The sequence below is a fragment of the Platalea leucorodia genome, assembly GCF_965183815.1.
Source record: "Platalea leucorodia genome assembly, chromosome: 1".
Taxonomy (NCBI): domain Eukaryota; kingdom Metazoa; phylum Chordata; class Aves; order Pelecaniformes; family Threskiornithidae; genus Platalea; species Platalea leucorodia.
Genome location: NC_138823.1, coordinates 564,715 through 591,102, shown reverse-complemented (window position 1 = coordinate 591,102; position 26,388 = coordinate 564,715). Strand labels below are relative to the sequence as shown.

Sequence of the window (26,388 nt, the reverse complement as noted above, 5' to 3'; positions counted from 1 at the left end):
TCCCGCCGGAGCGCGCGGCGGGCGGAAGTTCCGGCGGCGGCGGAGGGAGGCGGCGGCGGCGGCGATGGCTCTGCCCGGTGCCCCCGCCCCGGCCCCGGCCGCGGCCCCGGCGCCGCCGCCGCCCACCGTGCTGATGGCGGTGCGGGCGGGGCTGGCGCGGCCCTCCCGCCTCCCGCCGCTGCCCGCTGCCTCCGCGCTCCGCCTGCAGCTCAGCGTCGAACCGGCGGCCGGAGGGCAGCGCCGCTTCCGCCTCGGCCTGCGGCAACCGGAGGCGGCCGGCGGAGCGGTGAGACCGGGGGGTGTCCCGGGGGATGGCGGGGCGGGGGAGGAGGCGGTCGGGTACCCCGTCCCGTCCCCGGTGCCGGGGAGCCAAGAGGGGAGGGCCTGGGCCTGCGCCGGGGCGGGCGGAGCGGGGAAATTAGGGACAATCCCTTCCCCAAAGGGCTGCCAGGCCCTGGCCCAGGCTGCCCGGGGCAGGGCTGAGTCCCCATCCCTGGGGGGGTTTAACAGCCGGGCAGACGTGGTGCTGAGGGCCGTGGTTTAGTGGTGGCCTTGGCAGCGCTGGGTTACAGTTGGACTCGATGATCTTAAAGGTCTTTTCCAACCTAAACGATTCTGTGATTCACTGAGCCCCTGCTGCCCTCCCCTCCTCAGACAGGGTCCCTGCTCAGGTCCCTGCTTGCTTTGGCTGCAGCACCAGCTCTGTGTCATCAAATCACAGAAGGGTTTGGGTGGGAAGGGACCTTCAAAGCTCATCCAGCCCAACCCCTGCCATGGGCAGGGACACCTTCAACCAGAGCAGGGTGCTCACAGCCCCGTCGAACCTGGCCTTGAACGTCTCCAGGGATGGGGCATCGACCACCGCTCTGGGCAACCTGGGCCAGTGCCTCACCACCCTCAGCACAAACAATTTCTTCCTTCTGTCCAGTCTGAATCTCCCCTCTTTCAGTTTAAAACCATCCCCCCTTGTCCTGTTGCTACAGGCCCTGCTACAAAGCCTCTCCCCATCTTTCTCACAAGCCCCCTTTAAGCACGGAGAGGCCGCAATCAGGTCTCCCCGCAGCCTCCTCCTCCCCAGGCTGAACACCCCCAGCTCCCAGCCTGTCCCCACAGCAGAGGGGTTCCAGCCCTCGGGCCATTTCGGTGGCCTCCCCTGGCCCCGCTCCAACAGCTCCATGTCCCTCCCATGCTGAGGACCCCTGAGCTGGACGCAGGGCTCCAGAGGGGTCTCAGGACATTGGAGCAGGGGGGCAGAATCCCCCCCTCGCCTTGCTGCCCACGCTGCGGGGGATGCAGCCCAGGAGACGCTTGGCTTTCTGGGCTGCCAGCGCACGTTGCTGGCTCACGTCCCGTTTGTCCCCCACCAGTGTCCCCCAGTCCTCCCCCGCAGGGCTGCTCTCCATCCATCCATCCATCCCTCCCCCAGTCTGTGCTGGCAGCGGGGCTTTCCCCGACCCAGGTGCAGGACCTTGCCCTCGGCCTTGCTGAACTCCTCCAGCCTGCCTGGGTCCCTGTTTCAGGAGCAGACCCGCTCCTGGCTGATTTTCCCCCAATTTTCTCATGTCTGGGGGCAGCTGCACGTGGGCCAAGACTTTTCCTGCCCCCTGACGCGCTGAGGCTACACCGCTGAGCTGCCCGCTGCCCCACTCCCGTGGTGCCTTTCTTCTCCATCCCCTCCGCATTCTGGTTTGTGCCGTGCTGGAGATCTTCCCCCTCCGAATCGCTGCTCCTAGCGCCGGGGAGGCGATCGGGAAGGAAGGGTGGAGGCGACGGTGCTGATGGCTCTGATAAACACAAAAGGGCGACATGGTGGAGCTGGGAGCTGCCTTTCCCTGGCGCTGCCCTCGGACCCAGCGCTCTGCTCCCCCTCCAGCTCCGCGTGGTTCGATGACGGTCATCGCTGCTCTTCCCTGCAAAGGCTGGGGTTCCTTGGCTTCGCGTGGGGCACGCCGGGCCGGGGCTGCTCCCTGCCGGCTCTGCCGCGCAGGGGGGCACGGTGGCAGTGACGGGGCACGGCGCTGCGCTTTGTGCGGTTCAAGCCCTGTAAATGCCGTGTAAAACCCGAGGTCTTGGTGCTGCCGGGGAGGCGGCGTGGGCCTCAGCTCACGCTCCCCATCCGCTTTTGGTTCCTGCCGCCCTAACGTGCGCTGGATGCTCTGCCGTCACCACGGGTACTCCTGTGGTTAAGCTCAAACCTGGCTTTCGGTTTCTACCTGAGCGCAGCGGAGCTGTGGCACGTGCCTGCCACAGCAGCGTCGGGTTGTGCACGAGGTGGCGGCTCATCCGGGGAGGCGAGCGATGGGACGGGCGATGAGATGAGCCGAGAGGCAGCGCGAAAGGGCAACGTGGTGTCTGGCGAGACTCCACAGAGCCCGGACCTGATCCCCCCTCTCCTTCTCCCCTCTCAAGGTCAGAATGCTGCAGTGACACACGGCAGCTGAGCCGCCGTCCGCCCTGGCCTCGCCTGGGCTGGATTCCGTCCCGGCTGGGGTGCGGACGGCAGCACCGGGCCGGCCCCCGATGGCAACTGGCGTCGGAGCAGCTGCTCTGCCCGGCAGCTGACCGCAGGGCGGGCCGGCTGCTGGCATAAAACCTCAGCCTCCGCTTGCCGCGGCAGCGTTAATCCCGCGGCGCGCTGCCGTCCGCCCGCCCTGGCCCGGTGTAATGGGAGGGCTCCGGCGCAGGATCCCTGCTCGGGATCAAGCTGGCAGGCAGCTCCCGCTGGGAAGGAGCCCAGGCCGTGCCCGTGGGAAGGGGATCGGCTCTTGGGGCGGCTGGGGGAGCCTCCCCCGACGCTGGGGAGCTGCTCAGCCCTCGAAGGGCTGTGAGCTGCGAGGGACAAGGAGGGGGACGAAGTTGCGGGTCCGCTGTCCTCTCCTCTGGTGCAGCTACAGAGGCTGGGGACGAGAGGTTCCTCGTCCTCAGGAGAGGTTACGCAGCCAAAACCTCCCGTCTGAGCCCCGGGCTGGTCGCTCAGCGGCTCCCAGGCCCGGTGGAGGATGAGCCGGAGGTGCCTGTTTGGCTGCAGCTGCCCGTCGCCAGCGGCTCCACGGCACACCTCCCCGCTCCCACCACCTCCCTGGCCTTCCCTGACATCTCCTGGGGGCAGGGGCTGCTCCCTTGGCCCAACAGCCAGAGCTGGCAGCTCCGGGCACCCGGCGAATCGAAACTGTGTGTTCCTGGATGTTTTCCTGAGGGATCGGAGCCGGAGGCAGCAGGCGGGGGTGCGAGGCCGTGGGCGTGTGTCAGGGACAGACGTTTCTGACTCGGTAGGTGGCCCTGGTTCCTCCCTCGCTTTGATTCCGTCTCCTGGGAGCGTCCTTCCCCTGGGACGTGGGTGCGGAGGACCCCCGGGAGCTGCTCCGGGGTCAGTTTTACCCTCCGAGCTGACGACTCCAAGGGAAAGCTGCCAGCGGGGTGGGGGGCTTTTCATCAGCTTCTCTCTTTTCCCTCCCCATTCCTGTAATCCTGGTGTTGGGACAGGGGACAGCGGGCCGGGGGGGACTTGGCAGGACATTAAACTCGGATGAAAGGCAAGGAAACCGGCGGTTTCTCTTGAACTTCCTTCCACCCGCCCCGTCCCGTACGGCTCCGCGCGGTGCAGGCAGGCAGGCAGCGCCTGCCTGCTTCCTGCTCGCTGCCTGCTGGGGCGCGGCGGCAGGTGGCTGCGCAGAGCCCTTCCCTGCTCCCCGGCTCCTCCCGAGCTGCCATTTTACCAGAAGCGGAATTGAAAGCTCCGACGTGAAGCCAAGACTGGCGTCAGCCGGGGCGGGGGAGCGGGGCTGGGGTGCCCCGAGGACGGCCGGGGCTCTCCTGCGGAGGCTGGTCCCGTGCCCCACCGCCGGCCGGGAGCTGGCAGAGCCTGTCTGCCCGGGGGACATGGGGAAAGCTGAGCCCCGAGGTGGGTGTGCGTGTGGGGAAGGGTTTTCCCAAGGCTTGTAAAAGGGGGAAGGAACTGGCTTCCACCAAGAGCTGGTGTCATGGAGCCTGAGTTGCCTTAGATGCCTCCTGCGCTTTGCTCTTGAGAGAAGGTTCGAGTCAAACACGGGAGAAGCGGTGTGTTTAGTTGGTGCGCACTCGGTGGAGATGGCCGCGCTGGCACAGGGTGGCCAGGGATGGCCCGGCAGGTGCCAGGTTGGTGGCTGCGAGCAGGTCACAGCCCTCGGTGTTCTGCGGTGGCCTCTGGCCGGGGTGGAGGACGCGAGACTGCAGGCAGCGGGGCTTGGAGGCAGCCCTGGGCATGGAGGATCAGCGTTTCAGGCTGGGTTTGTGGCTCGGCGCCTGGGGACGGAGGGTTGCACTTGGCTGGGTGTGTGTTTCTGTCCACACTTGTCTCATGAGGAACGATCGTGGAGGAGAGGGACAGCCCATGTCCCCAGGTCCTGGCCCAGACACCGTGCCGGGGGGTTGCCCCCTTGCCCAGTGCACCGTCCACATGCGGCGCGTCTTCAGCCTGGCTCCGTCATGGCGTGACCCTCTTCGTGCTTCTGCTTCCCCCAGAACGTCGCCGAGTATGACCTCAAGGACATCTCGTACAAGGTGAGAAGCCCCACGTGCCATGAGCTGACGGTCCTCGGCTCCTCGGACGAGCCCATGGTGTTTAACTTCGAGGAGGAGCGGGAGGCGCAGAAGTGGTGGACGATCGTGAGCAGCTCCCTGCGGGAGGTGCAGAAAGGTCAGTGCGGGCAGGCGGCTCCCCGAGGGCAGGCAGGGACCTGGGGCATCTGCCTGCTGCCCAGAGGGACCCGGCTGGGAGACAAGGCTTCGGCTGATCCTGCTGTGAAATAATTCGGGCGTGCAATACCAGCTGCTCCTGGCTCCCCGAGTGCTGGGGCAGCATCTCAGTCCTCTCCTTCTCCGGGGCGTTAACTCCTGCACACCTGGAGAAGGACGTTGGGAGGGTTCCCGCGTACTTTGGGGCATCCGAGGGAGCGGAGGGGACCCCGGGAGACAGGAGGTGGTGTGGGCAGCGACGTGGGAACAGGAGTGGCTGTCCCAGCCCCACGTGCGGGGAGGGAGCTGCTCGCTTGAAGGGAGAAAAGCAGCACCGGGAGGGTCTGAGGAGCCGGAGGAGCGTGCTGCATCTCTGCTGCCTTTACTCCGGCAGTCCTGGGAGTTCAGGGGAGCGGCGGCCAAAGGCTTTGCAGAGACGGTGGGCTGTCGCTGAGGCTGCTCTCTGAGCTCTCTCAGCCCTTGGGATGTGGATTAGGGTCGCTGTTACCTTCGCCTCAAGCGACCTTGTGTAGCCCAGGGCTTCCCGGTGTGCCTTCTCCCCGTGGTGCGAGCGTGGAGCTCCTCGGGGAGGACAGACGGTGACAGTCACTGCTCAGGAGGTGGCACTGCCCTGCCCTGACGTGTTCCTGCTTTCCCTCAGCCTCGGACAGCATGCTGGCGTCCCAGGCCTCGTCCCTGCCCGCAGCTGCCGGGGGCGTCTCTGCAGATCAGGATCCGGAGGCAGCTCTGTCCCTGGAGCTTTCTGAGACAGGTATTTGAGGGGGAAGGTTTTCTGGCTCTTTTCGTATATCAGGAGTTACCAACCCTCCATGGGAGACAGGCTCAGACCCGGGTCCAGCTGCTCCCCGGCCTGTGGCTGACAGCAAGTTCTTTTATCATAGGATGATCGAATCATTAAGGTTGGAAAAGACCGTTAAGATCATCAAGTCCAAACTTAAACCCAAACAGCCAAGTCTGCCACTAAACCACGTCCCTTAGCACCACATCCACACGTTTTTTGAACACTTCCAGGGACTCTGATTGCACCCCTGCCCTGGGCAGCCTGGGCCAGGGCCTGACCACTCTCTCCGTGAAGAAATTTTCCTAATATCCAACCCAAACCTGCCCTGGTGCAGCTTGAGGCCGTTCCCTCTCGTCCCATCGCTTGTTCCTGGGGAGCAGAGACCGACCCCCCCGGCTCCAGCCTCCTTTCAGGCCGTTGCAGAGAGCGATGAGGGCTCCCCTCAGCCTCCTCTTCTCCAGGCTGAGCCCCCCCAGCTCCCCCAGCCGCTCCTCCCCAGCCTTGTGCTCCAGCCCCTGCCCCAGCCTCGCTGCCCTGCTCTGGCCACGCTCCAGCCCCTCCATGGCCGCCTTGGGGTGCGGGGCCCAGCGCTGAGCACAGCATTCGAGGGGCGGCCTCACCGGTGCCCAGCGCAGGGGCACCATCACCTCCCTGCTCCTGCTGGCCACACCGTTCCTGATACAAGCCAGGATGCCGTTGGCCTTCCTGGCCCCCCGTGAAACTCTGGTCCTGTGGGCAGCAGCCTCCCCCGCGGCAGGGCTGCGGGCCATGTGTCCCAGGAGGTCGCTGTGTGTGGTCGGGTCAGCCCAGCTGTGCAGGGAGGGACAGAACGAAGCTCCCGGTGGCCCCAGAAATTTCCCTCGGTGCTCTCAGCCGCACCTCTCCAGCAGCATGGCTGCTCCTCCTCCTGCCTCAGGAGGCTGTACAGCAAGCGGGCTTCTGAGGAGCCTGGTACAGCTCCTTCAGCACTGTTCCTGTGCTGAACTGAACCAGAATTGCTGTTTCTAGATGTGCGGCTGTGGCACACGCGGAGTCAGGCCCCTCTGGGTGCTGGCCTTGCCGGTGCCAGGGGTGGCAGTGGTTGTGCCGTGCCCCAGGGAGGGTGTTTACAGACCGGCTGCCTCTTTACCATTCTCCCTCTCCGCCCCGCCACAGAGGACCTGGCGCTCCACCTCGCCCAGGCGATCGAGTACGGAGACGAGGAGGTGGCCTCGCAGTGTGCCGTGGCCCTGGCTCGCCAGCAAGCCACACTCAGTATCCTCTTGAAGGAGTCCAACTACCCCACGGATGATATCAGGTGAGCACCTCCGACCGGCGCGTCCTTGGAGCCGATGTGAGCGCACCTCCTGCTCCTCTGCATCCCCGCTCGGGCCCACGGGAGCAAGACCTGCCTCGGATGGAGCCCTGGGTCCCGTGCCGGGGCTCTGCGCTCCTCTGCAGGCAGCTGCCAGGAGCCTGGGGCGTTCTGCCTGCCCAGCCAGCACCTCCTCCCCTGCAGCTCTGCCCTTCTGCTGGATGTTTGGGTCGCTCGCCCCGTGTCCCTGGGCTGTGTTGCCCTTGGGTCTGTCTTTTTTGATGTGGTTTTGCCTGTAGCGGTGACGGTCCGGGACGCTTGCATGTCTGTCAGGGGCCGGCAGAGCCAGAACAGCCTCCTGCAGCCCCTGGAGCAGAGCTGCTCCATGAATTCCTCTGCCGTCAGTTGGGATCGGTCCTGGCGGGAGAGGGAAGCAGGCAGCTGGTGCTGGGGAAGCCACAGCTTTCCTGGAGGAATGTGGTATCCTGGGATTTGTACTTCTTCCCTAGCTCCCGAGAGGGAGGAGAGGGGGGATACAGGAGCAGGATACTGGGTGCTGCCGGAACAGCCAGGAATCCAGAGGGGCAGCCCGTCTGGGCAGCAGCCGGCACAGCAGGGAGCTGGTCCTGCGGGGTCTGCAGGCTCTGCTGGAACACAGCCGTGCCCCTCTGAAGGGCCCGTCACCGGCTGCTGGGACAGCTTTCCCCGGCCGGGGGACCTGGGGACGCCCCTCTGGCAGCCTCCCTCGGTCCCCGCTCCCGTCTGCCTGGGGGACCGCTCCAAAGAGCACTGCCACGTGTGGCGCAGGTTTGTAAAAGGCCTGCAGGAGGATTCAAACGCCGATTCCGTCTCAAGGCAGCGGTAGCCGGGACGAGACTGAGGAGATCCGTGGGTAAACGTCAGTAATGGGGAGGAGTTGTGTCTCCCAGCTCCGAGTGCCCTGGAGAGGGTCGGTGAGCCAGAGGGCAGGGCAGCCTGGCCGGCGTGCTGTGCCAGGAATGCCAAAACGCTTCTGGCCAGCTTCCTTAGAAGCTTTCAAGGAGAGCAATGTGCCGTGGAGCAGGAGGGAGTGTCCTCCTTTGGACTGATAACCAGCCGAAAGGTGGGAGATGCAGGGCAGGAACGGAGAGCTGCGTATCGCAGCAGAGAGCGGAGGCGTCTGCGGAGACGGGGCTGTTCCAGGGACACGCAAATGAGATCATTTGTGGAAATGTGGATGAGCCGCAGGTCTGGACTTACAGACGGGTCTTGTGGCTCCGAGCGCTTGAACTCAACGCTGATAAATGCGAAGGGGGGCAAACGGGGAAGATGCTGGCGGGCACATGAAAGCGGGATGCGATGCAGCGGGCTCGGCGAGACGGCGGGCGGCTCAGGCAGGGCCAGCGGTGCTCAGCACGCCCTGCAGCGTTCGGAGTTGTGGATGCCAGGTGCCCACCAAGCCGCTCTATCGCTGCCCTCCTCAGCTGGAGAGGGGAGAGAAAATACGACGAAAGGCTCGTGGGTCGAGATCACTCAGCAGTTGCCGCCACGGGCAAAACAGAGTCAACTTGGGGAAATTAATTTCATTTATTGCCAATCAAATCAGAGTAGGATAATGAGAAATAAAACCAAATCTTAAAACCCCTTCTCCCCAGCGCTCCCTTCTTCCCAGGCTTAACTTCACTCCCGATTTTCTCCACCTCGTCCCCCGCAGCGGCGCACGGCGTTCTTTCCCCCTCTTAAACGTGTTATCCCAGAGGTGGTACCGCCATCGCCGATGGGCTCGGCCTTGGCCAGCGGCGGGTCCGTCATGGAGCCGGTGGCATGGGCTCTGTCGGACACTGGGGAAGCTTCTGGCCTCTTCTCACAGAAGCCGCCTCTGTAGCCCCCCCGCTGCCAAAACCTTGCCACGCAAACCCAATACAGGAGCCGTTAGGAAAAGGTGAGGGACCAAACGGGAGATTCCAGCCCTACTTGCTGGTTTCTGTCTTAATACTTGGGAAATCCAGCTTAGATTTTGTGCTTAGAGGCATGAAACACCTTGTGCAAGAGGAGAGCCTAAAAGGTTCAGGCTCTGGTCTGGTGGAGAGGCGGCTGGGGGCGAGGGGGGTCTGTCAGGGACTGGTGTAGAGAAGGGTGGGCTAAGAGCCGCAGGAAATTCGGAAGCACCAGATTCAAAGCAAGTGAAAGGAAATATTTTTTCTCACTGCATTTAAGTACATGGTGGAAATCATTGCCGAGGCTGCAAGGATAAAGAGGCTGGAATAGAGGATAAACAAACTTGGGGGGAAGCAAGCTCCCCGTGAGTGCTAAACGTGAGGTTCGGGATGCAGTCCTTGGCAGGCACAGGCCGGGAGCTGCTGGCGGAGGCAGGCAGGGCCCAGGCCGGGGGATGCCTGTCCCAGTTTCCCGGGATGTGATACACGGATCACGGCTGGAAACACGCTGTTAGACCTCGCGAGACTCCCCCGCGGGGCACCGCCCGCGGCGTTGGCTCCACGGCTCGGAGCAGCAGGCTGAGAGCATCGCACTGCCATACCCCGATCCCGGCAGCCCCCCTCTAACGGCATCCATCTCTCTTCTCCAGCATGAAGGTCGGCGTGGAGGATGCGACATCTTCTGCAAGCATCACCATCAGGGTCCGCGCTCACACTACAATAGCCACGCTCAAGCAGCAGGTACGGAGCGGTGCGAGCCTGATGCCGCGCGGTGTGAGACCCCCAGCCCGGCCGGGAGATGGGAGCCCCTGGGGTCCCCGCAGCCCCATTTTAAATGCTTGTACCTGCGGCACGGGAGCTGGGCTTTCCCAGCCGCTCCTCTCCCTTTGTGGAGCCGGCTCTTCCCCGGTTCTCCTGGCTCGCTGAGGCATGCCAGCGTGGCCGCGGCCACTGCCGAGCCACGAGTCGGGGTGAGAAGCTGCGAGGAAGCTGTGGCTGCGGGCTCACCTCTGAGCTTCTCCTGCTGCCCAGATCTTCCAGGATTACGGGTTCCACCCCTTGGTTCAGCGCTGGATCATCGGGCAGTGCCTGTGCGTGGACGAACGGACCGTTTCCTCCTACGGCATCCGCAGGGATGGCGACACTGCGTTCCTCTACCTGCTCTCGGCGAAGATGGCTGAGCTCACCGAGCAGCGCTACGAGGAGGACCAGGCCCAGCTCATGCTCAGCTCCACCTCCTCGCTGAGCGACGCTGCTGGGGAAACTCGCAAATACAACACCCTGCCCAACATGTCTCCGAAGAAAGGTCTGGCTCGCCTCCGCCCTCCCTGTGGCCACCGGTGGGGAGGGCAGCCCAGGTCCTGCCTGGCTCCAGCGCAGGGTGCCGGACCGGGCGTAGCAGCAGGGACGGGGACCCTGGCATCACGGGTGCTGTTGTGCCGGGGTGGGTGAGGATGTGTGGGGTGCTGGGGGGCTCTCTGGGCGGTACCTCCAGGGGCTGGTACCTTCAGGCCCTGCTGCACCGGTAGAAAAGGCTGAGCGGCTTCTCCAGGACAGAGTGGAGCGGGGCTCTGGGAGCCGATATCCTCTGTCGTGGGAAGCCATCGCTTGCCTGCACCCTCCATGCTGCCGAGCGTGCTCGGGAAGAGCCTTCGTGGCCTTCCTGTTGTTTTCCCCCTTTACCGAAAGCGGAGTGGTGAGGAGAGGTCCAGCGTCCGCCCCAGGCACTCCTCTTGTCGCGTATCGGAGTCCCGCGCCACGAGCCATTGGGCTTCGTGGGACCAGGAGCGGGCTCAGCGCCGTGGGCCGACCCCACTTGTGCCGATGGGCTGGGGCAGGGCTGGTCCCCAGCTCCGTGCTCCCTGCCCGGGACAAGCGGCCTCTTCCCTGGAGAGCAGAGGCTGCCCAGGCACAGCGTGGCACGCTCTTGGCCAGGCCTGGCTGCCCGGTCCCGCACCGGTCCCTGGGCTGGCTGTAATGTCCCTCTTCCCCGGCGTCGCTCTCCAGGCTGGGGGAATGAGGCCGGCAGGAAGATGGACATCGGTGAGATCAGCCAGCACTTGGACACACTGCAGATCGGCGACCTTTTCAGTGCCCAGCCAAAGCCTGCTGCCACGAGTCTGCCCTCGCCAGTGCAGGTACATGGCCCACGGTGTCCCCCCCATTGCCACCCTGCTCTGCCCCCCCAGTGTCCTCCCTTTCTCCCAGTCTGGGGGGTGCTGGGGAAGGGTGGGCGCTCCTTTGGTGTCCTATCCCCACCCTTCCCTCTCTCCAAAGCATTTTTCCCGGCTCCTGCATCTCTCGCATGTCCCTGCAGGCGGGCTGGTCGTGTCCAAAATGCACCTTCATCAACAAGCCCACGCGGCCGGGCTGCGAGATGTGCAGCACGGACCGTCCTGACGACTACGTGGTCCCCGGCAGCTACAAGCCGGATGAGACGGAGCTGTGGAGGATGCAGCAGGAGCAGGAGGGGATCCTGCAGTACCAGCAGGTAAGGGGGCTCACTGTCCGCCTCGGGGAGCCGCTGTGCTCCCCGCACCCCGTGCTCGAGGACAGACTCGGGGAGGATCGGGCATCGGCAGGGTTTGGAGGTGTCGCGAGCACGCGGATCCCGCGCTGCTCTGGGAAACGGGCTGGGAAGGAGAGGCGGACACCCCGAGGGGCAGCCGCTGCCTGCCTGAGCGCCCTGGGGACGGGCGGAGGTGCTGCGTCGTGAGTGTGGCGTCTTCTGGCTGTTAGAGGAGATGGACGCCGCTGCTGCGGCAGGGATCTGACCGCTCGTTCGTCTGCGGCTGTGTGAAGGGCCAGCAGCGATCTGTGGCAGGGCAGGGATCCGCGACCCCGCGGGCAGAGCTTGGCAGGACGCGGCACCCCAGTCCGGCCGGTCCTTCTTCTCTCGCCGAATGTGCGTAGTGCGCCGTCTCGGCGGCCCTGTGCCGAGCAGCTGTCGGGCTGCGCTTTCTGGTGTTCGCTGCAAGCTGTTCCCCATTTCATAGAAAAGTGGGGGGGGCTCCGATGGGAGCCCCCCGGGCCACGGCTGCAGGGGGAGCCCCGGCCCCGAGCTCAGGGTGCGCCGCAGGACTCGGGGGGCCTCTGGCTCAGCCACTGACCAAATCCTTCTGTTCTTTCTTTTTTCTCTTGTGCTGGGATCCCGCTAGGAAAAGGGAAGGAGAGAGGATGGCTCAGCTGCGCACTGCGTCCTGGGCTCGGGTTCCTCGGATGACTTCATCCACCTGTCCTCCGAATTCTGCTAGCCGCCCTGTGCCTGGCCCGCCCGGATACCCCGTCCTGCCCCACCGGCCAGGACCCGGTGCCCACCAGGACCCGGTGCCCACCAGGCCGGCCCCCGCGTGCGCCCAGCGGCTGCCGCCGGGCCACCCCCTTGCTCAGACCCTAGAGTTGATGCAGGAACTTTCTGCAGGAGAAGAGCCGGTGGGGCCTGGCCTCGGCCCCGAGCTGCCGGGGGGACGTGCCGCTCGCTCTGGGGGCTCCGGGAGCCGGGGGCTGGTGGGGGAGCGCGAGGGGCTGGGCCCTTCGGCATCACAGGAGCAGCCCTGCGAGCGTGGCAGCTTCCAGGTTAATGGCGTCCGTCCGGTGTGCTGCTCCTGCCCGGGGTGCCAGCGGGGAGTGGGGTGCATCCCAGGGCACCTGGTGGGCATCTGCCAGAGAGGAGCTGTCGCTTGCCGTCCCAGTCCTGGGAGTTTTCCCTCCGCCTCCCCGTGCCGGCAGCCCAGCCCTCTCCACCTGTGCCTGGCCAGAGCCCCTGCCACCGGCCGGCCCTTCACCTTGCTGCTGCCTTCTGCTACCGTCCCGTTTGCGAGGGCTTCAGGGAAGAGCTGGTGTGGCCGGGGCTCGGCACTGTTGGTGCTGACGGTGCTCGGCCTGGGACTGCTTTGGGAGTCTCTGAGGCTCGGGGGGCCGTGCTCTGGGGGTCTCAGGTTTGGGGTTTCTTCCTTGCTCTGTAGGCAGAGGGGTGGCGTCGCAGCAGGCTGCCCGGTGAGCAGCCGTGGTCTTGGGAGCTGGCCAGGGGTCACCGGCGGCAGGGGCCGGCCCTGAGCCCTTGCCTCGCAGGCACCAGCCCTCGCCGGGGCGCTCGCCCTGCAGCACCCATGGGAATAGGTCGGGGGGGATTTTGGCTAAGGTGCGGCCGTGGGTTCGGGGGACCCCAGTGCTGCAATCCTCTCCCTGGCTGCCACGAGCCCTGCGCTCCCCAGGTCCAGCACCGGGATGGGTGAACTGCTCTGCCCAAACCAGCATCCGCGTGGGCCCGGCACAGCGTGTGGCCATCGGTCAGGGCGCTCTGTGCCACGGGCCCCTCCGTCTCCTGGAGCTGCCGGCGTCCTGGGGTCTGCAGGGTTGGTTATTCCACGTTGCACTTTGCATTGGAGATCTCATCCTGCAGCCACGCAGGGCCGGGCTGGTCCCAGCAGGGAGCCACGCATCCCCCGGGCCGGGGGGAGGGACGGGACCCTCGGTTTGGCACTGTGGCTCCTTGGGTTGGATGGTGCCTCCCCAAAGCGGCTGTGGGGTGCGTGACGGGGCTGCGGTGCCACAGGAGGGGCTGTGGATGGATTCCTTCCCTCATTAAAGCCTTATCCCACCAGCGCGGCTCTGCCGTCTTCTTGCGGCGGCCGCTCTGCGGCGCGGGGGGAGCTGCCACCGCCTGCGTGGGGGTTGTTCGTGCAATGAAATGGGCAGGCTGGAGGAGCGGGGCTGTGGGAACCTCATGCAGTTCAGCCAGGCCGAGGTCAAGGTCCTGCACCCAGGTCGGGGCAAGCCCCGCTGCCAGCACAGACTGGGGGATGGATGGATGGATGGAGAGCAGCCCTGCGGGGGAGGACTGGGGGACAAACGGGATGTGATCCGGCAACATGCACTGGCAGCCCAGAAAGCCAAGCGTCTCCCGGGCTGCATCCCCCGCAGCGTGGGCAGCGGGGAGAGGGGGGGATTCTGCCCCTCTGCTCCGCTCTGGTGAGACCCCCCCGGAGCACCGCGTCTAGCTCGGGGGTCCTCAGCACCAGACAGACATGGACCTGTTGGAGCGGGGTCAGGGGAGGCCACCGAAATGGCCAGAGGGCTGGAACCCCTCTGCTGTGGAGAAAGGCTGAGAGCTGGGGGGGTTCAGCCTGGAGAGGAGGAGGCTGCGGGGAGACCTGATTGCGGCCTCTCCGTGCTTAAAGGGGGCTTGTGAGAAAGATGGGGAGAGGCTTTGTAGCAGGGCCTGCAGCGACAGGACAAGGGGGGATGGTTTTAAACTGAAAGAGGGGAGATTCAGACTGGACAGAAGGAAGAAATTGTTTGTGCTGAGGGTGGTGAGGCACTGGCCCAGGTTGCCCAGAGAGGTGGGAGATGCCCCATCCCTGGAGACGTTCAAGGCCAGGCTGGACGGGGCTGTGAGCACCCTGCTCTGGTTGAAGATGTCCCTGCCCATGGCAGGGGTTGGGCTGGATGAGCTTTGAAGGTCCCTTCCCACCCAAACCCTTCTTTGATTCTGTGAAATGGAAGGGAAGTCGGCAGGCGCTTCCTCGCAGGGCTGCACGAGAGCAGGGGGGTCACCGAGCCGCCCGTGCCGAAGCCGGGCCTCGGTGCTGCACCCTCACGGCTGCCGCTTTCACCCGGGTGCTCGGGGCCAGGAGCGGAGGCTGGGGCTCGGCTGGGTGCCGGGGAAGGGGCGCAGGTGGGATGGGGCAAACGCTGGGGGTTTGTGGCTGCGGCGATCGCGAAGCGCTGGTGTGATGTAAAGGGTCCCCCAAGGCCCGAGCTCCGGCAGCCTCAGTCCCCCCAGCCCCACGCGCCCGCGGAGCAGGGGCCCTGTTGCCTTGTGCGCCGGCCTCAGTGACACGCACAGAAAATCACGGGGTTTAAAATGTGTTAAAGTGCCCCAGGAATGCCCGCGCTGACCCTCCAGGGACTGCTGGGACCCCAGCGGCTGCCGGGGCTTGGTGCTGGCGTCCCTGGGATGCACGGGCGTGGGGATGGGATGGGGAAACACCGGGGTGCGGCTCGGTCCGGCGGCAGCCGGCCCCTCTCTGCTTTCCTTTCCCTGGGGGGGTCCCTGCAAATCCAGACCCGACTCCCTGACCGCAACCATTCCTCCTGGCTACCAAAGCTGTGGGGGACTTGGGGATGAGTGGCCCCAGTCCCTTGGATGGTGGCCACAAGGGCTGTGAGAGGCGTGGTGTCATGCCAGCCTCGCGGGGCTGTGCCGGCTCTCCCGGTGGTAGCCGTGCTCCCCATGGGGCAGAGCCGGCGATGCCCCCTCCGGCCTGGCACCCTCGGCTCCAGCTCAGGAGCCGTCCCCCGGGGGCACGAGGCCAGGGGCTGCTGGAGGGGATGGAGGTGGCAAACGCTGGTCTTGGGCCCCTCCGCAGGGGGTCGAGCCTGGCTCGGGGGCTTGTGGTGGTGCCAGGGGGCTGACCGGGGCTGTTCCTCGCTGGCAGGCGCTGGAGGCCGAGCGGCTGAAGAACTTCCAGCAGCTGCTGCAGCTGGAGGAGGAGGTGCTGGTGCCCAACCGGGAGGTGCTGGAGTGTCGCATCTGCTACCAGCAGGTTGCCCCGGGCGAGGGGGTGCTGCTGCGCGAGTGTCTGCACAACTTCTGCAGGTAACGCCCGACGGAGCCGCCTGGGGGCCAGCCCCGAGACCCCCACCCTTGCGGTGACCAGCCCCAAGACCCCCACCATCGCAGTGACCGGTCCTGAGACCCCCCACCCTCGTGGTGACCGGCCCTGAGACCCCCGCCATCGCAGTGACCAGCCCTGAGACCGTCACCCTTGTGGTGACTGGCCCCGAGACCCCCGCCATCACAGTGACTGGCCCCGAGACCCCCACCCTTGCAGTGACCGGCCCTGAGACCCCCGCCATCACAGTGACTGGCCCTGAGACCCCCACCCTCATGGTGACCAGCCCCGAGACCCCCACCCTTGCGGTGACCGGCCCTGAGACCCCCACCATCACAGTGACCGGTCCTGAGACCCCCCCAGCCCTAGCAGTGACCAGCCCCAAGACCCCCCCAGCTCTTGTGGGGACCGGCCCTGAGAGCCCCTGACCCTTGCGGTGACCGGCTCTGAGACCCCCACCATCACAGTGACCGGTCCTGAGACCCCCCCAGCCCTTGCAGTGACCAGCCCCAAGACCCCCCCAGCTCTTGTGGGGACCGGCCCTGAGAGCCCCTGACCCTTGCAGTGACCAGCTCTGAGACCCCACCCTCATGCTGACTAGCCCCAAGACCCCCCCAGCCCTCGTGGTGGCCAGCCCCGAGACCCCCCCCCCCCCCCCCAGCACTCGCGGGGTCTGGCCCCGAGACCCCCCCGGACCTTGCAGTGACCAGCCCTGAGACCCCCCAGCCCTCACGGTGACGGGGCGCCTGTTCCCACAGGGAGTGCCTGCGCCAGGTGATCAACTACAGCGAGGAGCCGGAGGTGGCCTGTCCCTTCCGCGACGACTCCTACGCCTGCGGCAGCCACCTCCAGGAGCGGGAGATCCGGGCGGTGAGCGCGTCCCGGGTGGGTGCCGGCAGCGCTGGGGCGGGGGGCCGCATCCTGACCCTGCCTGTCTCCGCAGCTGGTGTCGCCGGAGGAGTACCGGCGCTTCCTGGAGAGGAGCCTGGTGCTGGCAGAGCGGCGCAGCCAGAACAGCTTCCACTGCAAGACCACCGACTGCCGGGGCTGGTGCATCTACGAGGATTCGGTCAACGAATTCCGCTGCCCCATCTGCCAGGCCCTCAACTGCCTGCTCTGCAAGGTGAGCCCCTGCACCGCTCCCGCCCTCGGCACCGCGCCCCGGTGCCGCAGAGGGGGCCGTAGTGGTGGCTTGGGGGGCGGCGGTGCCATGGCGGTGCCATCTCCGCACCCCTCCAGGCCATCCACGAAGGGAAGAACTGCCGCCAGTACCAGGATGACCTCAAGCTCCAGGCGCAGAATGACTCGGCTGCCCGGCAAACCAACGACATGCTGCAGGTGGGGGCCCCGGGGGGCCGGCGGGGCGGGCGGGGGGCCGGAGCGCGTCCCCACGTCCCTCACGGCCGTCTGTCCCCCACCCCAGACCCTGGTGCAGATCGGGGAGGCCATGCACTGCCCCACCTGCCTCATCATCGTCCAGAAGAAGGACGGCTGCGACTGGATCCGCTGCACCGTCTGCCAGACCGAGATCTGCTGGGTGACCAAGGGGCCGCGCTGGGGGCCCGGGGTGAGCCATCCTGGGGGGCAGGAGGGACCCCCTGTCCCCGCAGGCGGGGTTGGCGACGGGGGAGCCCACGGTGCCCCGGACCACGCTCTGGCCGTGGCGGAGCCGGCCCCGGGAGCCCCGAGGTGGGCTCCCACCCCGAGCCTGACCCGCTCTCCCCACCCAGGGCCCCGGGGACACCAGCGGTGGATGTCGCTGCAACGTCAACGGACAGAGGTGCCACCCCCGGTGCCAAAACTGCCACTGAGCCCCTGCCTGGCCCAGCCCCGCGGGGACGGGGGACCCACCGGAGGCAGCCGGGGCCGGGAGCCGCTCTTCTCGCGCCGAGGGACAGTGCAGCCGGGGTCAGAGCCGGCACCGCGGCCCGAGCGAGGCCCAGAGACGCTTGTGGTCGCAAGGCAGAGCCGCGTCCGGCAGCCGGGGAAGGAGAGGACAGACACGGGGCGGAAAAGTGCCGCGGGGCCCGGCAGGGAGCGGGCAGCAGCCTGGCCCCAGGCAGTGCCGGGATGCGGGGGCAGGCTGGGGGGCTCCACGGACCTTCTGCCGGCAGCGGAGCCCCCGCGGCGGGGAGCGGCACAGCCCGGCGCTGCGGGGCGTCCCAATAAAGCCATCTGCGTGCTAGAGCCGTGCTGCCAGCGCTGCCGCAGCGGCGGGGCTGTACCTCAGCCCCCCGAGACGGGGGCGACGGGGACAGGCCCTTCGCAAGCCCACAACCCGGCGCCGAGGGGCCGCAGCGGCCGCGGTGCAGGGAGACGCCACACCACGCTTTCCCCTTGAACAACCGCCATTTTTATTTCCGTGCCCCCAGCCCCTCCGAGCGTCAGCGCCCGCGGGGGCCGAGGGCGACGTTAAATAAGGAACCGGAGCGGGGGCAGGCGCTGCCGGCTGCGGCCCCCTGCAGCCCAGGGGTTGTGCGTGGCCCAGGCGGTGCAGCCGGGGTGGGGGGCACCCCGCTTCCCCCCCTATTTGGGGGGCCGGTAGACCATTTTCCTGCTCTTCAGCACAGACCATTTGTGGCGCTTCATGTAGTACAGGAGGGAAGCCAGCAGCCCCGAGATCATCAGCATCTGCGGGAAGGATGGAGTCGAGCTCTGCCCCGCGGAGCCACTGCCCCGGTGCGGGGCCGAGCGCGGCACGGGGTGGTCCGGGCACCGGGGTGGGGGCACTGCTGCCCCCCGAGCCCCCCGGGGCAGGCACCCACCTTCAAGCCCATCCGTTTGCGGTGGTCGTGCTCCGGCTCTGCCGCCCACCGCAGGAAGGTGCAGATGTCCTTGGCGATCTGCGACATGGTGGCCGGGGTGCCTGGGGGAGAGCGGCGGGGGGAGGCTGAGCGCCCCGGCAACCGGCACCCCCGCGGGACGGCGCCGCGCCAGCCCCGCACCCCTCTTACCGTCCTCGAATTCCAGGATCTCGTTGTAGATGGGGGGGGCCATGCCGATGGCCTGGCCTGGGAAGTAGGGGTTGTAGTGCAGCCCCTCCCGCACCGTCACGCCGGCCGGGGGGTCGCAGTAGCCGGTGAGGAGGGAGAAGACGTAGTCCTCGCCCCCGTGCCTGCGACGGGGAGGGGGGGGATCAGCCCCGGGCAGCAGAGACCCCCGCAGCAGCGGGGCTGGGGTCCTCCTCCCCGCGGCAGGGAGGTCGGCCGGGGACCCCGGGACCCGCGGCCCCTTACCGGGCGTTGACAATGTAGCTGAGATCGGGGGGCAGCGCCCCGTTGTTGGCAGCTCGCGCCGCCTCGGCGTTGGGGTAGGGCTTGGGGAAGTAGTCGGAGATCTTGCCGGGACGCGTGAACATCTCCCCGTTCTCATCCGGGCCGTCCACCACCTCCACCTGCGCGGCGGGGGGAGAGCCCTGAGCCGGGGCGCCGGGGCACCGGCTGCGGCAGCGGCACCGTCCCCGGCGCGGGACTCACCTCCTCGGCCAGCGCCTTGGCCTCCGCCTCGGTGTGGGTGACGCCGATGAGGTTGCGGAAGGCCATGTACTCCATGCTGTGGCAGGCGGAGCAGACCTGCTTGTACACCTGGAAGCCGCGCCGCAGGCTGGCAGGAAGAGGAGGAGGAGGAGGAGGTGAGGGCCCCGGCTGCCCGCCGAGGCTCTCCCCGCGTCCCCGCGTCCCCGTCCCGGTACCTGCCGTGGTCGAGGGCGGCCAGTGGGCCACCGTGGCTCCAGGGGAAGCTGGGCGGGTGCATCTCCAGCTCGCCGGCGTCCAGGGTGGAGCGCAGGGCCAGCGCCAGGCCCCCGCCGCCCGCCGCCAGCAGCCCCAGCGCCGCCAGGGCCGCCTTCCCCCCGCGGGACGGCCCGGCGGAGGACGACAGGGAGGCCTGGGGGGGCACGGCCGTCAGGGCCCGGGGCGGCACCGGGGAACCGCGGCCTGGGCAGGGGGCACCGGGGACACCGGGAGGGATGGGAACCGGGGACGGCACGAGGGGGAACCGGGGTCACCAGGCAGGGCTGGGGTGCACTGGGAGGGACAAGAGTGGGAACTGGGGACACCGGGTGGGGCTGGGGTGCACTGGGAGAGACGGGAGCAGGAACCGGGGACACCGGGCTGGGCTGGGGCAGGGAACTGGGGACACCAGGCCGGGCAGGCCAGGCAGAACTGGGCATGCTGGGAGGGATGGAGGCAGGAACAGGAGACACCAGGCAGGGCTGGGGCACACCGGGCACGACAGGGTGGGGAACCGGGGACACCGGGCAGGGCCGGGGCACACCGGGAGGGACGGGAACCGGGGACACTGGGCAGGATGGTGGGGGCGGACTGGGGACACTGGGCTGGGCAGGACGGGCAGAGCCGGGGTGAGGGGTACTGGGGACACCGGGCAGGACTGGGGTGCACTGGGAGGGATGGGAGCAGGAACCGGGGACACCGGGCTGGGCTGGGGAACCGGGGACACCGGGCCGGGCAGGACGGGCAGAACTGGGCACGCTGGGAGGGATGGAGGCAGGAACCGGGGACACCGGACTGGGTTGGGGCACACCGGGCACGACGGGGAGGAACCGGGGGCACCGGGCCGGGCAGGGCCGGGCAGGGGGTACCGGGGCCACCGGGCACGACGAGGGGGTACCGGGGCCACCGGGAAGGGCCGGGCGGGGAGCGGGGACACGGGGCAGGGCCGGGGCGGGCACCGGGGGCACTGGGCCGGGCAGCATGGGGGGGACCCGGGCGGGGCCGGGGCGGACCGGGCACGGCGGGGGGGAACCGGGGGCACCGGGCCGGGCGGACCGGGAGGGATGGGGGGGGCCCGGGCAGGGCCCGGCGCAGCCCCGCGCTGCCGAGCGGTTCCGGGGCCGCCCCCTCCCGGTGACCTTCACGGCGGGGCCGGGCCGGGCCGGGGCCGGGTCTCACCGGGGCGGGCGCGGTCCGGGCCCGCGGCAGCAGGAGGCGGCCGTAGGGCCGCAGCGGGAGGCTCCGCACCGCCACCGCCGCCATCGCTCCGCTCCTCCCGGCGGCCGCCGCGCCGAGGTCGAGGGGACGCCGACGGCCCGCACCGGACGTGACGTCCGCTCTCTGACGTCACCCGCCAGCGGAAGCGACGTCACATACCCCCCGGTTCCCTCCCCCCCGAATAAATGAGACAAGAGCGGCTCCGCTCCCGCCCTTTATTGCAGCGCTGCGGCCCCGAGGAGAGACCCCCCCCCCTCCCCGTACACACCGAGCCGGGGGTCCCGGTACCGACCGGGGAGCCCCCGACCCCCCCCGGCCCCCCAGCACAGACCGGGGAGCCCCCCGATCCCCCCCAGCACAGACCCGGCAGCCCCCCGACCCCCCCGTACGGACCCCGGAGCCCCCCGGCACAGCCCGGGCACCGCAGCCCCAATCGGGGGGTCCCCACCCCGACCCCCCGGGGCACTGGCAGCCCCCGGCCGGGGCAGGACCCACTGCGTGGCCGGGGCCGGTGTCCCCGTGAGGACGGGGGGACGTCACCCCTGCCAGCCCCCGGCCCCGCTGTCCCTCCACGGGTGCGTCCATGGGTCCATCTGTAAGTCCATCCATGAGTCTGTCCGTGGGTCCGTCCGTGGGTCCGTCCACGGGCCGGCGGGGACCCCTCACTTCCAGAAGAGAACGTTCCAGAGCAGCAGCCAGCAGGGGTAGGCGCAGAGGGCGAGGAAGGGGAAGAGCAGGGAGCCGTAGAGGTGGTGCTGGAGCAGCCCCTCGGCCACGGCCGCCAGGAAGAGCTGCCAGCCCTCCGCCGCCGAGGCCGGCGCCTCCACCAGCTCCCGCTGCAGGAAGATGCCCAGCAGCAGCGTGACGGCCGGCGTCGCCAGCACCAGCAGTGCCGCCAGCAGCACCCTGCGGGCGAGGGGGCACGGTCAGCCGCCGCGGGGAATGGGGAGAGACCCCGGCGTCCCCCGGCCCTGGGGAGGCCCCCCCCGGCATCACCCTGCCCCAGGGAGGGCCCCCAGCATCCCCCCACCCCGCAGAGAGACCCCCTGGCATCCCCGCACCCTGGGGAGAGCCCCCGGCGGCCCCCCAGCATCCCCATACCCCGGGGAGAGCCCCCCTGGTGTCCCCCCACCCTCGGCAGAGACTCCCCAGCACCCCCCCCACCCGGGGGAGAGCCCCTAATGTCCCCCCCCCAGCATCCCCATACCCTGGGCAGAGCCCCCCCGGCATCGCCCTGCCCCAGGGAGGGCCCCCAGCGTCCCCCCACCCCGCAGAAAGCCCCCAGCATCACCAAGAGAGAGATCCCGACATCTCCCCACTCTGGTGAGAGCCCCCCTGGCATCCCCCTGGCATCCCCCCACCCCGGGCAGAGCCCCCCTGGCATCCCTCCAGCATCCCCCCACTCTGGGGAGAGCCCCCAGCATCCCCCCACCCCAGGGACACCCCCCAGCATCACCCAGGGAGAGCCTCCAGTGTCCCCCCACCCTGGGCAGAGCCCCCCCAGTGTCCCCTTGGCATCGCCCTACCCTGGGGAAAGCCCCCCGGCATCCCCCCACCCCAGAGAGAGACCCCCTGGCATCCCCACACCCTGGGGAGAGCCCCCAGCATCCCCCCACCCCCAGCAGAGTCCCCCCAGCATCCCCCCAACCCAGGGAGAGCCCCCAGCATCCCCCCGGCACCCCCCATGGGAGAGGGGGTCCCCGCTCACTTGGGGCCGGTGGGCTGGACGGCGGCGGCGGCGGGCACCATGGTGGCGGCCAGGAGGAAGCCGAGGGAGAAGTTGAGGAGGGCGAGGCAGCCCAGCTGCACCGCCAGGTACAGCAGCGCCAGCAGCTTCAGCGTCATCCAGCCCCGGTCGCTGCCGCCGCCCGCCAGCACCCTGCAGGGACAAGGGGGGGACGCTCAGCCCTACGGCCGCGGGCGGCGGCGCCCCACGGACCCCCCGAGCCCCCCGGCACCTGTGGGTGTTGTGGGGCAGGGCCATGCCGGCCACGTAGATGGCGATGACTGTGAGCACCACGGCCTCCGACTCGGAGACGGGGAAGTGCTGGGTGGCCACGCGCTGCCCCAGCACCGGCAAGAAGTAGAGCGCCAGGCCGGCGGCATGGCAGATGAGCAGCGGCGGCACCAGCGCCAGCAAGCCGGGCCGGGACTCCTGCGGAAAGCCGGGCTTGAGGACGGGGGTCTGCGGGGAGGGGCAGGCAGGGGAGGGGAAGGGCCCTGACCTCGCCGGCGGCGCGGTCGCCGTCCCAGAGCCGCTCGGCGCTGCCCGCCTCGCACTTGCTCAGCTTCATCCAGAGGTCGAGGGCGTGGGGGCGGTCAGGGAAAGGAGCGGAGCGGTTTGGCCGCCCCTCGCCCACCTCCCAGCCCCCCGAGCCCCCCCCCGGCCCAAAAGGATATCTTGAGGACGAGGACGAGGATGAGGAAGCCGAAGGCCGGCATGTAGACGCCGATGGAGACAAAGCGGGACAGGGAGGGCAGCAGGTAGAAGAAGTAGGACTGGTGCAGCCGCTCCAGCAGGTTGTTGAGCTTCCGAAACATCCCCTCCAGCGTCCTGCGGGCACCGGGCACGGGGAGGGGGGGAGGCTGCGCCCCGGGGACCCCCCAGCCCCCCCGTGGCCCCAGACTCACTTGCCGACGGTGGTCATGTCGTACTTGTACTGTCGGAAGCTGTTGATGCCGCGGAGAGTGATGGCCTCGATGCGGTAGCGGAGGAAGAGGCCGTGGTCGCCGCGGGGCCGCCCCGACGCCTGGGCCAGCACCATCAGCATCAGCGTCTGCAGGCTGTGGGCGTAGGCGGGCAGCGAGTCCCAGTCCGAGCGCTGCAGCTGCGGGGAGAGCCCGTGTCGTTGGATCACAGGGAGATCGAATCGTTGAGGTCGGAAAAGACCCATAAGATTGAGTTCAAGCATTCACCCAGCACTGCCAAGCCCACCACTAACCCATGGCCCTCAGCACCACGTCTCTCCAGATTTTAACCCCCCCCAGGGATGGGGACTCAGCCCCTGCCCTGGGCAGCCTGGGCCAGGCCCTGGCAGCCCTTTGGGGGAAGAAGTTTTTCCCCATACCCAACCCAACCCTGCCCTGGCGCAGCTTGAGGCCGTTCCCTCTCGTCCCATCGCTTGTTCCTGGGGAGCAGAGACCGACCCCCCCGGCTCCAGCCTCCTTTCAGGCCGTTGCAGAGAGCGAGGAGGGCTCCCCTCAGCCTCCTCTTCTCCAGGCTGAGCCCCCCCAGCTCCCCCAGCCGCTCCTCCCCAGCCTTGTGCTCCAGCCCCTGCCCCAGCCTCGCTGCCCTGCTCTGGCCACGCTCCAGCCCCTCCATGGCCGCCTTGGGGTGCGGGGCCCAGCGCTGAGCACAGCATTCGAGGGGCGGCCTCACCAGTGCCCAGCACAGGGGGACCATCCCTGCCCTGCTCCTGCTGGCCACGCTATCCCCGATACAAACCACAATGCCGTCGGCCTTCCTGGCCCCCCGTGTAACTCTGGTCCTGTGGGCAGCAGCCTCCCCCGTGGCAGGGCGGGGGGCCGGCGCCGGCCGGGCTCACCTTGCCCTGGATGGTGCAGAGGAGGCCGTTCTTCTGGCAGAAGGCGTGGAAGAGGTTGAGGAGGTCGAGGTTGGGCAGCTGCCCGTTCAGCCCCTCCACCGCCACGTCGAAGCTGGTGACCACGTCGCTGCTCAGCTCCAGCGAGACGGCCGCCTGGATGGCCCCCGCCCGGCCCAGCGTCCCCGAGGACTGCACCTCTGCGGGCACCGCGCCGCATCAGTGCTGCCGCCGGCCCCTTGGCATGGCCGGGGAACGGCCGCGGCCCCCCCGAGCCTCACCGGTGATGTTGACGTCGTGGTAGGCCTCCAGCCAGGCCTCCATGCCCAGCAGGTCGTGCTCGTTCACCAGGAAGATGATGTCCTTCGCCCAGTAGATCTGGCCTGAAGGCAATGGGATGGCTGCGGCAAACCGGTCCCTGCCCCGGCACAGCCCTGGCAAAGCCTGGTCCCTGCCCCAGCAAAGCCTGGCACAGCCCTGGCACAGCAAAGCCCAGAACAGCCCAGTCCCTGCATCGGCAAACCCTGGCATAGCCCTGGCAGAGCCTAGTCCCAGCCCTGGCAAAGCCTGGCGCAGCCCTGGCACAGCAAAGCCCAGAACAGCCCAGTCCCTGCATCAGCAAACCCTGGCACAGCCCTGGCAGAGCCTAGCCCCTGTGCTGGCAAAGCCCGGCACAGCTCTGGCAAAGCTCAGTCCCTGTGCTGGCAAAGCCCAGCACAGCCCCAGCAGAGCCTAGCCCCTGCCCTGGCAAAGCCCGGCACGCCCCTGGCAAAGCTCAGTCCCTGTGCTGGCAAAGCCCAGCGCAGCCCCGGCAGAGCCTAGTCCTAGCCCTGGCAAAGCCCGGCACAGCCCCAGCAGAGCCTAGCCCCTGCTCTGGCAAAGCCTGGCACGCCCCTGGCAAAGCTCAGTCCTTGTGCTGGCAGAGCCCGGTACCACCCCGGCAGAGCCTGGCACCGCCCCGGTGGGACCCGCTCCCTGTGCTGCCCCCCAGAGAAGCCGGGGCCCCCCTGGGCTGCCAGCAGGCAGGTACTTGGCGCTCCTGCCCCAGCATCCCCACTGGGCAGGGACCTGCCCGGGAGCGGGGATGCCGGTGCCCCAGGGGACCCCTCCAGACGGCGCCGGGCCGCGGGAGGGGGTGTCGAGCCCCCCGTCCCGGGACTCACCTCGGAAGTAGGAGGCGAGGGCCAGCATCAGCCCCACGGCCTGGTTGTTGTGGGGCCCCTCGCTGCAGGGCACGCTCAGCACCAGCGACTCGGTGCTGGCGGCGCGCGGCGCCCGCAGGATCCCGTAGACGTTCGTGCCCTTCACCATCTGCCGAGGGAAGGGGAGGGCTCGGGGGGGCGGCCTCGGCCGGGACCCCCGCCCCGGGACGGGGGGCCAGCGGGCTCGGGGGGGGCCGCGGGTACGCACGTATCGCTCGCGGGTCTCGTCGGGGAAAGGCAGCGTGCGGGAGAAGGGCTGCCTGTGCACCTCCAGCCCCAGGTTCCACATGGTCTTCTCCAGCCAGGCCACCGGCATGCCCCTGGGGAGCGGGAGAGGGGCGATGGAGACCCCCGAAACCCTCCCCGGAGGCACCTCTGCCCGCGCCACCCCGCCCTTAGCGGCACCCCGAGCGCCCCGCTCTCACCCCGCTTTCTTCTTGTGCCCGGCAAACTCCCGGGCGTAGGAGAGGGCCCTCTCGCCGAAGAGGAACTGCTCCTCCACCATGGTGGAGCCCATGGCGTTCTCCGACATGTAGGTGCGGGGGGCGAGGGGCTGGAAGGCCAAGGCCAGGAACCAGCCCAGCCCCGCCACGTAGCTCAGGGCGCTGCGGGAGAGGAGACGGGGTCTCGGGCTGGGGGTCACCCCCCGGCAGCCCCCCGGCCCCAGCGGGGCCCCCCCCGGCACTCACCAGAGCGGGGTGTTGAGGCGCAGGACGAGGCGGGAGAGCGCCCGCCGGCAGTGGGGGTCCGACAGCAGCCCCATGGTGGGGGCTGGGGGGCGCTGAGCCCGGGCTGCTGGCGGGGGGGGAGGACGGGGTCCCCACCGGCACGGGGAAGGGGGCTGGCCCCACGGGCACCCTTCACCTGGGCTGCCCACGGGTCCGCCCGGGCCCCCCCCAGGCACCCACGGACCCCGAACACCCTGTCCCTGCCCCACAGCCCCCGTCCCTGCACCCCACACACACCCCATGGCCCATGACCTGCCCCACAGCCCCCATCCCTGCCCCACACGCACCCCACAGCCCTCTACACCCCCCTACGGCCCCCATCCCCGCCCCACACGCACCCCATGGCCCTGTCCGTGCCCCATACCCCCCCCACAGCCCTCATCCCTGCCCCACACGCAGCCCACAGCCCCCTACAGCCCTCCACAGCCCCCATCCCGGCCCCACACACACCCCAGCCCCTGTGCCTGCCCCCCATGCCCCAGTACCTGCCCCAAACGGCCCCATCCCTTCCCCACATGCACCCCACAGCCCCTTACCCGCCCCACACGCACCCCATGGCTCTGTCCCTGTGTCCCGCAAACCCCACAGCCCCGTATCTGCCCCATGGGCCTGTCCCTGCCCCACG

At 68.7% G+C, this 26,388-nt stretch overlaps 3 protein-coding genes across 3 annotated transcripts; 1 reads left to right on the top strand and 2 right to left on the bottom strand.

Moving 5' to 3' along the window:
• Positions 1-36: 36 nt before the first annotated feature.
• Positions 37-17,527, top strand: SHARPIN (SHANK associated RH domain interactor). The gene is made up of 14 exons (XM_082323153.1): positions 37-286; positions 4,501-4,675; positions 5,375-5,485; positions 6,671-6,812; positions 9,376-9,466; positions 9,758-10,031; positions 10,733-10,863; positions 11,043-11,216; positions 15,166-15,326; positions 16,101-16,212; positions 16,286-16,465; positions 16,582-16,680; positions 16,766-16,909; positions 17,073-17,527. The coding sequence occupies exons 1-14, from the start codon at positions 65-67 to the stop codon at positions 17,151-17,153; spliced, it is 2,097 nt and encodes a 698-aa protein (XP_082179279.1). The 5' UTR covers positions 37-64; the 3' UTR covers positions 17,154-17,527.
• Positions 17,528-17,679: 152 nt separating this feature from the next.
• Positions 17,680-20,399, bottom strand: CYC1 (cytochrome c1). The gene is made up of 7 exons (XM_082327292.1): positions 20,253-20,399; positions 19,034-19,227; positions 18,819-18,945; positions 18,579-18,736; positions 18,297-18,457; positions 18,108-18,208; positions 17,680-17,973 (listed from the first exon to the last, which is right to left on the bottom strand). The coding sequence occupies exons 1-7, from the start codon at positions 20,334-20,336 to the stop codon at positions 17,869-17,871; spliced, it is 930 nt and encodes a 309-aa protein (XP_082183418.1). The 5' UTR covers positions 20,337-20,399; the 3' UTR covers positions 17,680-17,868.
• Positions 20,400-20,806: 407 nt separating this feature from the next.
• GPAA1 (glycosylphosphatidylinositol anchor attachment 1) lies at positions 20,807-26,012 on the bottom strand. The gene is made up of 12 exons (XM_082309447.1): positions 25,725-26,012; positions 25,461-25,640; positions 25,244-25,355; positions 24,997-25,144; positions 24,115-24,216; positions 23,837-24,033; positions 22,923-23,119; positions 22,692-22,845; positions 22,517-22,600; positions 22,250-22,446; positions 22,000-22,170; positions 20,807-21,197 (listed from the first exon to the last, which is right to left on the bottom strand). The coding sequence occupies exons 1-12, from the start codon at positions 26,003-26,005 to the stop codon at positions 20,954-20,956; spliced, it is 2,067 nt and encodes a 688-aa protein (XP_082165573.1). The 5' UTR covers positions 26,006-26,012; the 3' UTR covers positions 20,807-20,953.
• Positions 26,013-26,388: the final 376 nt, after the last annotated feature.

What these genes read in the sequence shown, in the direction of transcription:
- SHARPIN (XM_082323153.1), top strand. Translation starts at nt 65, where the DNA reads ATGGCTCTGCCCGGTGCCCCCGCCCCGGCCCCGGCCGCGGCCCCGGCG. An exon ending in CGGAGGCGGCCGGCGGAGCG is followed by an intron (nt 287 to 4,500) that starts GTGAGACCGGGG and finishes TGCTTCCCCCAG; the next exon opens with AACGTCGCCGAGTATGACCT. An exon ending in AGGAGCGGGAGATCCGGGCG is followed by an intron (nt 16,213 to 16,285) that starts GTGAGCGCGTCC and finishes CTGTCTCCGCAG; the next exon opens with CTGGTGTCGCCGGAGGAGTA.
- CYC1 (XM_082327292.1), bottom strand. Translation starts at nt 20,336, where the DNA reads ATGGCGGCGGTGGCGGTGCGGAGCCTCCCGCTGCGGCCCTACGGCCGC. An exon ending in CCCGGACCGCGCCCGCCCCG is followed by an intron (nt 19,228 to 20,252) that starts GTGAGACCCGGC and finishes GTGCCCCCCCAG; the next exon opens with GCCTCCCTGTCGTCCTCCGC. An exon ending in GCAAACGGATGGGCTTGAAG is followed by an intron (nt 17,974 to 18,107) that starts GTGGGTGCCTGC and finishes TCCTTCCCGCAG; the next exon opens with ATGCTGATGATCTCGGGGCT.
- GPAA1 (XM_082309447.1), bottom strand. Translation starts at nt 26,005, where the DNA reads ATGGGGTGTGTGTGGGGTGCAGGGACGGGGGCTGTGGGGCAGGGACAG. An exon ending in CGCCTCAACACCCCGCTCTG is followed by an intron (nt 25,641 to 25,724) that starts GTGAGTGCCGGG and finishes CCTCTCCCGCAG; the next exon opens with CGCCCTGAGCTACGTGGCGG. An exon ending in TCCTCGTCCTCGTCCTCAAG is followed by an intron (nt 22,601 to 22,691) that starts ATATCCTTTTGG and finishes GACCGCCCCCAC; the next exon opens with GCCCTCGACCTCTGGATGAA.